Here is a 12,715-nt window from a genome sequence, read left to right on the forward strand (position 1 = left end):
CACTAAATCCTCAGAAGGAACAGTGATACCAAAAAAAAAGTTTTTTTAACTTTTCACAACCAAATTTTCTTGTTTCTACCATTGCCATTTTTCTTGTGTAAATTCCCCTTTCTCCACTCTATAGCCACCACTTGAGTTCAGACCCTCATCACTTCTCACCTGGAATATTGCGGTAACCTTCTAATTGGCCTCCTTCTACCTTCCCCCATCTATTCCACTTAGCTGTTAAAATGATTTTCCTAAGGAGCAGATCTAACTAACTGCATGCATCACTGCCTAATTTAAAAGCTTTGGTTAGCTGTCTTTTAATTCCAGGATCCAATATAAAACTCTCTGCATTAAAAACGTGGCCCCATCCTACTTTTCTTACATTTTACTCCCCAGAATGAATTCCAAGATCCACTCAGACAGATGTCCTTGCTACACTGTTCACAAGGCATTTCATCTCTTTTCTCCATGCCTTCTTGCCTGAAACATTCTCCCTCTTCATTTCTACTGCTCAAGGTTTTTTTTTTGTTTGTTTTGTTTTGTTTTGTGTGTGTGTGTGGTGTGTGTGTGTGTATGTGTGTGTATTTCCCATATTTTGGTTCAAATGTCACCTTCTGTATGGTATCTTTGCTGGTCCTCCAGTTGCTAGTGCCTTTCCTTCTCAAATTACTGTTATTTCTCTGTATATTTCCTGTAAGTGCCCAGTTATTTGCCTCTCACCTTCATCCCCATTAGAATGTGAACCCCTTTAGGGTAAGGGTTGTCTTCCCCTTTCTTCATTTCCCCAAAACACAGTGATCTTGCATTAAATTTAAGGCTAGAAATGTTAATAAGGCAATTAGGTAAGTAGGTGTTTGGAGTATCCTACTTGGAGTCAGGAAGACCTGAGTTCAGATGTAGCCTCAGACACTGACTAGTGTCTGTGTAATCCTGGACAAGTTCTTGACAATTGTGTCTCAGTTTCCTCATCTGTAAGATAGGACAGTATTAATAACACCTACCTCGTTTTAATTGTAAGGCTCAAATGAGATAACTTATGTAAAGCTCCTTGCAAACCTTAAAATAGTTATATAAACACTGTTACTATTATTATTACTATTGTTGTTGCAATATAAAGATATATGTGATGATATATATGTGTATATATATATATATATATATTACATATATGTGATATATGTAAAAATGTATTATAAATGTTTAGAGTTATGACATGCAAGTTGTTCTGGGGGTGAGATCTTACTATTTTTGAGTTTAGTAGGAATTTAATTTCAAGTCATTACACAGAATGTTAAAATCACTGCAGTCCTTTAATATCATTGTTATGTATTTCAGTGCTTGACTTGGAAAATGAATTATTAGTTCATGCAATTGATACATAAGTTTATTCTTGCTTCAAAAACCCCATTATAGATAGCCAAATTAAAAAAAACAAAGAATGAAGTAAGTAGTTGAAATGGACACAGAATTCCATTATTTTGTTGTGTTCCAGAAAACTTTAAGTTACTTGTCTAAGGTCACATAGCTAATTATTGACAAAACCAGTCTTAAAATTTAGTGTTCTCCTTTCCAAATGTCATGGCATCAGTATGCATTTATTAAGTACCTACTGTGTACCAGGTATTATATTAGGCTCTGAAGTAAAAGGCAGATGACCTAGTCCCTGCTCTCAAGATTTATATTCTATTGAAGGAAACGTACAAATATCAATATATTTAAAGTATTTCCAAAGACTATATAAGGATTATAATAAAATCGTTTTCTCAAAATTTCAGATATTTTGGTTGCCATCTAATTTATTTTAAAATGCCAGAAGACTTATTCTAACTTTTCCAGTGTTAGGTCAATAGTTTGCCAGTAGTTAGTTCAGCAAAAATTTCTATCTTTGTTTACTGATTCTGTTAGGCAAACATTTGTTAATAAATAAGTAGGAAAGGGGAAAGGAATAAGCATTTACATAATACCTCTTGTGTACTAGACATAGGTCTAAGCATTTTATAAATCTCATCTAATTTGATTCTCTCTCATAACCATTCTGCAAGGTAGGTTCAAGGTAATTCTCATTTTTCATTTGAGGAAACTAAGGCAGAAGGTAAATGACTTGCCCAGAGGTTACATAGTTAAAGAGTGTCTGAGGCTAGATTGAAACTCAAGGCCTCCTAACTCCAGGTTCAGTATTCTGTGCCACCTAGTCTGTGTTGAATAATATACTAAGCATTGGAGATATAAATATGGAAAGGACAAATAATCTCCCTCCTCTCTCCCCCTTCCTAATATGAACTATTTCCTCCATTTAAAGTGCTAGAAACATTTTAATCTCAACTTTTGAATCCCTTTAAAATTACTTACTAATTTAGAATCATAAGAATTAACTCCCTAAGGGATTTTTAAAATTTAGGCAGCCACTATATTTTACAAGTGAAAAAAGTGAGCCCCAGAGAGGTTAAATTGCCCAAGATCACACAGTTAGGTGAATAGTAAAACCAAGACTCATAGTCAGGTCCCTGTATTTTTAGCCTGGTGCTCTTCCTCTAGCATTCTTTTTTTCAGTGATATTTGTATAGTAAAACATTAATAATCATAAAGTTAAATAGTGATGATATGAAAATGAATTACATAATTGGAAAAGTAACTGGCATGCTCTAAGGAAATATAGTGCATAAATTGAGGAAAAAGCAGGTTTTTTTTCAGCATTACTATATATCAGTCACTGTACTAAGCTCTGGATATACAAATACAAAAAAATAATCATTATCCTCAAGCTTATATCCTAAAAGGGGGAAAGCCATATAGCACTGGCTAGGAATAGATATCTGTCCTAGAATGTCACAAAAATGGTCAAAAGAGTCATCCTTCCTAGGAATAGGAGTTAATTTGGTCAGTGTTATCAGGGTCGGAGCTGGAACTAGGGAATGAGGGGGGAAGATTGCAAATAGGGAGGAGCCTTAGTAGGAAGATGGCTGGATAAGAAGGGAAGCTGTCAATTGAGGGGAATGGGAATTTCTATTGATATCTTTGAAAAGAGTCTGATAGCCAAAATATTAAAGCAACTAACAGAAATAAATGAATAACCAACCAAAAAGAATGAACTAATAATTCTCAAAAAAACAATCATGAACTATTATGAACTTATATCAATTGATCTAGACTGAATTAAGTGGACTTTAGAAGGAGTATAGATTTTTCTTTTTTGTGGGTCTCTGATTTCATTAATAAAAGGAGACTTTGGAGTCAGAAAATTCTTTCTTTGATGCAGATCAACACTCTTAGTTTTTAATTACTAGAGTACTGATTAATTTTTAATTATTCAATGTTTTGAGAGCTTAGATGACCAAAAGGTTATGCAGTCAGTACAAGTCAGAGTTTGGGTTTTAACTCAAATTTTTGTGGCTTGGAGGCTTATCCTCAATAAATATTAAATATTAGCATATTTCAAAAAGTAACTGTAGCTGGATGGGACCTCTGCACCCATGTAGGATAACCTGATCATTTTACAGATGACAAAACTGAGATCCATAGGCTTCTTCAGGGGATAACCTGATCATTTTACAGATGACAAAACTGAGATCCACAGGTTTCATCAGGGGTTTGATTTGAGTGCAGTTCCTGCTTCCAGAATCAGTATTCTTCTTACTGTGCACCTTCTTCATTATTAGTGAAATTACCTTCAAACTTTGACAAAATTGAGCCATAATAATAATTTTTTTTGGTATTTTATCATCTCGTTTCTTAGCACAGGCATCTGCAATGTGGCAAAAATACTTGTTGACAGATTGGTGGGATATAACAATCTGATGCCAGAAAGTAGAGGAAATGCCACACAAATATCAGATTTCAACTGTAAATGCTGGCAGAGTAATAGAGTAAGTCTCCATTTCCTTTCACATTTAGTTTTTTCTCTTTTTCATCTAATCATGTTCAAAGAAAAAATGTTGTGGAAGGCGAGTGAGTGCAGTCTTACTTGGGAACTTGGCGGGAAGGCCTGTTTTCTGTGTACATAAGGCTTTTCTTTGATTCTTCTTCTCCTCCTCAGGGACCTGACAACAAAAACATACTTTTCTAGTTAAAACTATTGTATGTGTTGCTCCTTGAACTTGTAACCATTGTAGTGATTAAGAATTAAGAAAAAAGTTAGCATTTTTCCTTGTGCAAAACAAGATGAAGTAATGTTAGAAGCTAATTAAACTTTTCTGTTCAGTTGAGGATGCTTTCCAACTGTTTGGGGGAGATGACCACATGGTAAAACCCACATAGATAACAGCAGTCTTTGGACTTTATCCCATTTCAACAGGTTTTGTATTTGATAGGTTTCTTTTTTGGGTAGCCCTGCAGAATATCATGCTATGTTTATAATGTCAAAATTTGGATAAAACTGTAAATATTATGCCTCATTTTTCTGTCTCGTAGGAATGGTACTTATATTTAGGGGGAAAGCTAAGGGAGCCATGGAGGTAGTGAGGTGATTTAGTGAATAGAGCCCTGGGTCTAGAATCAAGAAGACTAAAGTTCAAATATAATCTCAAATACTAGCATCAAATCTTAGTATTGAGAGGACTTGGGTGATTAGTTCAATGCCCTCGTTTTAATAGTTGTGGACTTTCTACATCCTTTAGCATATTGGCCTAAGAGTCCCTAAATTCCATTTGACATGTTCTATATATCACATAAGTTTGAAGTGTTCACAGTTTTTGAATTTTTGAAAAAATCAAAAAAATAGATTTTTTTCTTTGGTATTTTAGGTATTGAGTTAGGTTCCTAAATTTCACTACTATGTCTATACCAACTCTAAATTTCCTTTAAAAATGTTTATGAATAATTTTTAAATTTTTGTATAACTTCTGTAGAAATTGGAGGCTTTCAATGTATAAAACATTTATAACATTTTTAAAATTTTTATTTTAATACTGTATTTTTCTAATTTCATGTAAAGATCATTTTCACCTTTCATTTTTGTAAAATTTTGAGTTTCAAATTTTTCCTCTTCCCTTACATATCAGTGAACAATCTGATATAGGTTATACATGTAAAATCATTTTTAACATTTTCATATGAGTGTTTAATGTTGGGAAAGAAAAATCGAAAACAAAAGGGAAAAACTACAAGAAAGAAAAACAAAACAAGAAAAAAAGGTGAAAATAGTATATGCTTCCATCCACATTTAGTCTCCATAGTTCTTTCTCTGGATATTGATTGGCATTTCCCATATCATGTCTATTGAAATTGTTTTGAATCTCTGTGTGGCGAGAAGAGCTAAGTGAATCATAGTTGATGATCACCTAATCTTTCTGTTACTGTGTGCAGTGTTCTCTTGGTTCTGCTCATTTTTTCAGCTTCAGTTCCTATAAGTTTTTCCAGGCTTTTCTGAAATCAGTTTGTTCATCATTTCTTATAGAACAATAATATTCCATTATATTCACATGCCATAACTTATTCAGCCATTCCCCAATTCATGGACATCCACTCAATTTCCAATTTCTTGCCACCACAAAAAGAACTGCTATAAACACTTTTTGCATACGTGGATCCTTTTCCCTCTTTTATGATCTCTTTGGGATATAGACCCAGTAGTGACACGGTTGGATCAAAGAGTATGCACAGACTAAATACTTCTTAAAAGTTGTTAATTATTATTTGTTAGACTTAAATTCTTCTTTTCATAGATTTAGAGCAAGTAGAAAACTCAGAAGTCATCATGACTTTTTTTTTTTTTTAACACAAGAAAGCTCAACCTAAACACTCTTTATCCAGTGGCTCCTTTCCTGCCATCTAACACATCTCTCCACTTTTAAAAAACAAAACAAAATTTTTAAAAAGCAGATACACTAGTTTTATAGCCATTGATTGGTCCTACCACTATAATGGTAAACAGTTTGTATCTCTGGTAGAAAAGTTTCCAAGCTATGCATATCCTTTAACTCAGTATTATAACTGCAAAGTACTGCAAAGTTTATACCCCCAAAGAGATGAAAAGAAAGAGGAAAAGGATCGATATATACATACATACCCATATTTATAGCCACTCTTTTCTAAGTATCCCCAAATTGGAAATGAGGGACTCCCTGATTATTGGGGAATGGCTAAACAAATTATGGCATATGAATATAACGGAATAATATTGTGCCGTAAGAAATGATGAAATAGTTTACAGGAGACTGAAAAATTCTCTATGATCTGATACAGAGTGTGAAGAACTTGGAGAATAAATTCTACAACATTGTAGATAAATGTAATGATAAATCATGACTTTAAAGGACTAGAGATGAGATATACATTAGTATTAGTATGTACATACATTAGTATATACAGAAGGAGACATATTTTTTATAGTGTCACTATGGACTTTGCAAATCCATAGGGTTTCATTTTTCAGGTTCAAAAAATTTTGTTTAATTGAGGGAGTAGTGGGTAGGAGAGCTAACAAATGTTTGTGAAAATAATTTATTTTTTAAATGAAAGCTCCATTTTATGTAAGTTGATTAAGTTGTGGTAAGAACAAAGATTTATGAACAGTTATACTTGAATTCTTTTCCAACTGAGGTAAACCCCAATTATGCAGATACTTAAAACCTCTGGGCACAACTGCTTAAGGCTTTCTTAGGATGGTGGAGAAAGGAGGAAAGTGCCTTGTTTCTTCCAAACTAAATGAGGAAAAATTAATAGATGAAAAACAGAGGCTTATGGAAAGTGTCTAACCCACTTTTTATTCCTATTCTATTTCCTTTCTCTTAACATAATTAGTAGTGTCATTTTCTTAGTATTAGTCAAAAGTAATTATGGAACAAATAATCTATTTTTTTTTTTAAGCCATGCTGAAACTAATGGATTGATCACTATGGACTCCCATTCATAGGAAAGTCAACAAATCATCAAGCATTTGTTAATGTTAATATTAATTATATAGTATATATATGATATATATAATAATGTTAATATTAAACAAATTAATTAATATGGTTTGTGGAACTGTGAATTGATCTAACCATCTTTAATTATGCCCAAAGTGTTATAAAACTGCTTATACTTTTTGACCCAGAAATACTACTATTAAGGTCTGCTTCTCAGGGTGATCAGAGAAAAAGAAAAAAAAAACCTATATGTTTTAAAATATTTATAGTAGCTTTCTTTGTGCTGGCAAAAAACCCTAGAAATTGAGGGGACTCGCATCATTTGGAGAATGGCTAACCAAATTGTGTTTATGGTTTTGATGAAATACTACTGTGCTATAAGAAATGATGAACTGATTGATTAAAAAAAAAAACATGGAAAGATTTGCGTGAAATAACGAAAAGTGAAATGAGCAGAATCAAGAGCATGCTGTATACAGTAACACCTATATTGTTTGAAGAACATTTTAAGCAAAGTTATTCTGAATATTACAAATATTCAAATCAGCTACAAAGAATCCATGAAGGAAGATGCTGTACATCTGCAGAGAAAAAACTGATAAATAGAAGTATGCATAGTATGGTTTTATATACATGTTTATATGGCTGTATTTAGTTGTCCTTTTTTTCAGAGAGGAGCAAAATGACATCACTATGTTAGAATCAAGTTATATAGTGTGTCTCTCCGTGGCTGATCGACCAATACAAACTTGGAATGCACTGCTACAAGTCAGACACAAATAGTCCAGATGAACATTTGGGGTAGCTTCTCTAATTTTGCCTATTTCACATGTCCTTTGGGCTAATTCAATTTTGCTTTTCTCATAGAGCATGGCACCTTCTCAGATAAGAGCAATGTTGGGCAGTCCTGTGCCAGTGTCTCCCATGTCATACAAAATCAGTTCTAAAGTTCTTAAGTGAGACCTTGAGAATGTCCTTGTATTACTTCTTCTGAGTGCTTGCTCTGGGTGAATTCTCCATAAAATATTTTTTTTAGCATTGTCCCTTTGGCATTTGAACATTGTGGCCAGCCCAGTAAAGCTGTGCTCTCTGCTCTGGCAGTTTAATATGAGAAGGACCTCAGTGTCTGGAATCTTATCCTACCAGGTAATCTTCAGAATCTTCCTATGACAATTTAAATGGAAGTGATTCAGTTTCCTGGCATGGCATCGGTATACTGTCCAGGTGTCACAGATATACAACAATGAGTTCTTTGTTTATTATGCATATCTATATATCTATGTCAAAAAGTGACCTTCTCCAGTGGGGAATAGGGAGGAAGGGAAGGAGGGAGATAGTTTAGAAGTGAAATTATAACAAAAATAAATTTAATTTGATTTTTAAAAATATTTATTATGTACCAGACATTGTGCTAAGCTGTAGTAGCACTAAAAACAACTCCTGTTTTCTAAAGGAGCTCATATGGCAATAATATGCAAACTACCATGTATCAATAAAATGTATTCAGAATAATTTGGAAGGCAGCTCAGAGAGGAGAAACTATCATCAAGGGAGATAAGAAAGGTTTTTTGTAAAATTTAGGATTTTTGTTGGACTTGAAAGTAACCAAAGAATCCAGGAGACTGAGGTGAAGCTTAGATACTACAGACATGGGAGAGACAAGCATGAAAATGCCCTGAGTTTGGAGATGGAATGTTTTATGAGAATAATGAGAAAGCCATTGTCACTGGATTGTGGATTACAAAAGGGGGGAATAAGATTTAAGAAGACTAGAAAAGTACGAAGAAGCTAGGCTATGAAGGACTCAAAAAACAAAAACAAAAAAAGCTAAACAGGATTTCATTTTGATTCTGAAAGTAATAGGGAGCCTCTGAAGTTTGTTGAATAGAGGAGAAAGGATGGCACTTTAGGAAGATTACTTTGATATTTGAAAGGATGTTTCCAAATCATATTAATTCAAGCTTAGGCAATTCTTTACTTGTGATTAGTATTTAAAGTCTAAATACAATTGCCTGTACCTGTACCACAATGTCATCTTCAAGTTTTTGCCAGTACTGGTTTAGCATTTAGGTGATATGATATCACCTAATATATCATATCATAATATATATCACCTGGATATGATTTTTTTTTTTTCAATTGATTGAAATGTTCACATTGCCTAAGATCCCAGGAGTTGGCCCTTTAAAGTAAAATTGAGGGCTAAGGAGAGCCATTATCTCTTCCTTCTTTCACTGACGTCTGGTTGCCAGAACCACTTCAAGCCACAGAAATGATGTTTTCTTTTCCTGCTTTTTTGTATCTTCTGCTGCCAGATCAAGAGTGAAGAATTGCATTTGTACATGAGATGATAGAAATGACCTTTATTTTCCATACTCCTGTGAGATTTGTTCATAGTGAAGAGCTTCGGGATGGTGGTGGGTAGGGTATTAAATCAGAAGAAATGTGGCCTGTGGTCTCACAAGAATTTGGTAATCTGGGGGTTCAGGGTGGGAGGTAGGCTTTCTGTGACTACTCTAATGAAATTAAGTGAAAAGAGAGAAACATTTGGCAAACATGACAGGGAATGAAGGAGAAAGTCAGTTCCCTAGTGATGTTGTCAACAGTCTGAACTATGTTGATGAAAAATTTTGGGAGCTACATACTCTCTCTGGTGATTTTAAGAGAAGAAAAAATGCGAAAACCTTCATAAAGAGAGAATGTGACCACCCTGTTGGTGGGTGGACATTCTGTTGGTGAAACAAATTAGGTAAGATCATCCACTTATGAAATGTATTCACACTTGTAGTCATATTTACATAATCAAGTTACAGATGGAATGAATTCCTCAATATAGATATTTAAATCTTGGGAAATAATTGTGAAGGAAACAAATAATGCCTCATATTAGCCATTTTGTAGGCTGATTTTTATTTGGTGGATAAACTTAGTATACATTTTGATATTGGATGCATTTATTTTAAATTTTACTTTTCTGATTTAGAATTTCTTATTTCATTTGTTAGGAATTATGTAAAAATGCTTTTCATCAGTTCTGTGGGACAACGGTAATCCTTTTTCTCTCATGAGTCATTAAATTATTTTGTCAGAGATTCTTATTAACAATTTTTGCTGTACTTTATATCACCTCCATGACTTTGAACAAACCATTCCCCATAGCTGGAGTACAATTCTTCCTCACCAGCCTCCTACAATCCCCACTTTCCCGAATTTAAAGTTCTGTTTAAAGACATTCTGCATGAGACCTTTCCTGATTGAAATTAGTTCATTCATGAGAATGAAATTTGTCAACCATAGCTTCTGTAATTTATGCTCAGTTAATTTTATTTTGAGTTAGAAATATAAATGAGCTATATTGATGACTAAAAATAGTTTTTGAAACCCTGTGAATGAATGTGCTAATTTTGGGGGCCATTTGAAGAGTCAGGCTCTTTATGGGGAATAACAATTTCTTTTTCTGTTTAAGTAGCCTATATTAATCTGAGCTATCATAAGAGTATTTTTTTGTTGTTGTTCATAAAATTAATGCAGAATTAATCCTGAGTTACATCTAAATAGAATCATGATCAGACCTTTTAAGACCTTAAGGCAGTGGTTCTCAAAATGTGGTTCAGTGAATCCTGGAGGGTCTCAGAATTCCTTTCAGAGGGGCTACAAATTAAAAATTAGCTTTTTTTTCTAATATGATAAATATCTATAATGTAATCCATATAAAGAAAAACTCTTTGAACAGATTCTCAATAGTTGTTAATACTGTAAAGACACTGAGAAATACCTTAAGGTATTTGGTTATCATGTGGTCCAATCTACTCATTTTCCAGATAAGCAAACAGGCCTAGAGAAATTAAGCACTTTGCTCAGGGCTACAGAGCTTATTAAATAACACAGTGTAATCAATGCATCTTTCTCTTTTTATTCAAACACAATATGGAATATGTCTCTTCTGTCATGAGTTCAAGTATGGCTAAGATACTAGTTCTGTGGCTCTTGGCAAACCTCTATCTAAATAGAAACTATAATGGTATCTATCTTTCTGGGTTATTGTAAGGGCAAAATGAGGCAATATTTGCCAAGGACTTTGCAAGCCTTTAAGTACTATAGAAATGCTCATTGTAATGATAGGTATTATCATTTTCATTGCCATACAGAACTTGATTTTTGTCATTTTGAGTGACTGTCACCTCACACTCAATGTGTTTGATACAAAACTTTTAATCAGTTCTTCTAAATCTTGCTTTAAGCTTCCCTACTTTTTTCTTTTTTTAATTTAATTTTAATTTTTAAAATTTATTGGAATAAAGCAAGCATTTTCCATAACATAGTATAATATAAAAAAAAGATGTTTGCATGTGAAACTGCAAATCTGCTATATACAACTTACTTTTTCTTTCAAATCTAGAATAGTTACAGTGTAAATTTTTTTCTTCTTCCCTTCCCCAGAGATGGCTACCTTTAGACACAGATAGACTCAGATAGATATGTAAAATTAATCTATGCATACTTCTATTAGTGCTTTCTCTGGATATAGATAGCATCTCTCTTCATATGACCTTTATAGTTAATTTGGGTATTTATAATAATCAAAATGACTTGGTTGCTCAAAGTTATTCTTAAAATAATATTACTGATATTGTAAACAATGTTCTCATGGTTCTGCTCATTTCTGTTTCATTTTGTTGATGGTGTATATGGCTGTCCTTCTAGTCTCTACCATTTGAAATTTGGGGATTTAATGTGATTTCCCTTTGCTTCCCTTGCCACGTCCAATTAGTTGCAGAGATCGAGTTTACTGCCACATTTCTTCCACTCTTTTCTAACTCCTATTAGATGATCTCATTACCTCTTCTTTGGACTGTGGTAATAGCTTCCCAATTAATCTGTGTTCTCACATCCAATCATTCATTTAGTTGCCAAAATAATATAAATGTTCAGATCTGAACCATGTTACCTAGTAATTGAAATTCTTCAGTTGGCACCTTTTACTCTTAGAGTAAAGACTTTTTAGCCTGACATTTAGATCCTTCTCTTAGTCCTAACTTGTTTCTCATCATTCTCCTTTTTCTTCTTCTGGCTAAATTGAACCGTTTCTTGATTTTGAGATCGCATCTTCTGCCCCTGTGCTTCATTTAGGCTGTCCTGCATATTTGCAATACATTTTTTCCCTCATCTTTGTTTTCTAAAATCTTGTGCCAAGTTTCATCTCAAGCTTTGCTTTCTCCATGAATTGTTCCCTGACCCCCACTATTTTCTCCCAAGTGTTCTCTCTTTTCCCCCAAAACCCTAAGGTTCTATACTTTTTCCATCTTTGTATCTCAAGTGACTAACATAGTTATTTGCCTCATAATAAAAACCTAAAAGAATTTTGTTGAAATGTATTAACTTGATTTTAAATCTAACCTATTTAAATATCTTTTCAATTGTTTTGACAGATTGGATGGTTTAGTATTGGACAGAACACTCGTCCTGTAGTCAAGAAGAACTAAATTCAAATCCAACCTTAAATACTTATTAGCTTCAGCCTCAGCTTCTTCAGCTATAAAATAAGAGACAATAATAGCACCTCCCTCAGTGTATTATTATGAGAATCAAATAAAATCATATTTGTTAAAGTGTTCAAACATTGTCTATCACATAGTGAGTGCTTAATAAATGCTTATTCCATTCTGTTCCATTTATAGAGGGAATAATTCTCACTGACTTAACTGTTTTGATTTTATTTTAGGCTAACCAAACCCCTCTCATTTGCGGATTGTGTTGGAGATGAACTGCCATGGGGGTGGGAAGCAGCCTTTGACCACCAGATTGGTGTCTACTACATTGACCACATCAACAGTAAGTTTCTCATTTCTTTTAAAGTATCTACATCAAAGATCTGTTCAAGA

At 33.5% G+C, this 12,715-nt stretch overlaps 1 protein-coding gene across 2 annotated transcripts in view; it reads left to right on the top strand.

Moving 5' to 3' along the window:
- The window catches only part of WWC2 (WW and C2 domain containing 2), a 222,515-nt gene that overhangs the window by 77,069 nt on the left and 132,731 nt on the right, over positions 1-12,715 (top strand). For both annotated transcript variants that reach the window (XM_031941982.1, XM_031941983.1), the window contains exon 2: positions 12,556-12,665. In XM_031941982.1, coding sequence (XP_031797842.1) covers positions 12,556-12,665 — 110 coding nt within the window. The remainder of the gene's footprint in view (positions 1-12,555; positions 12,666-12,715) is intronic.

This window comes from Sarcophilus harrisii, chromosome 6 (genome assembly GCF_902635505.1).
Source record: "Sarcophilus harrisii chromosome 6, mSarHar1.11, whole genome shotgun sequence".
Classification (NCBI taxonomy): domain Eukaryota; kingdom Metazoa; phylum Chordata; class Mammalia; order Dasyuromorphia; family Dasyuridae; genus Sarcophilus; species Sarcophilus harrisii.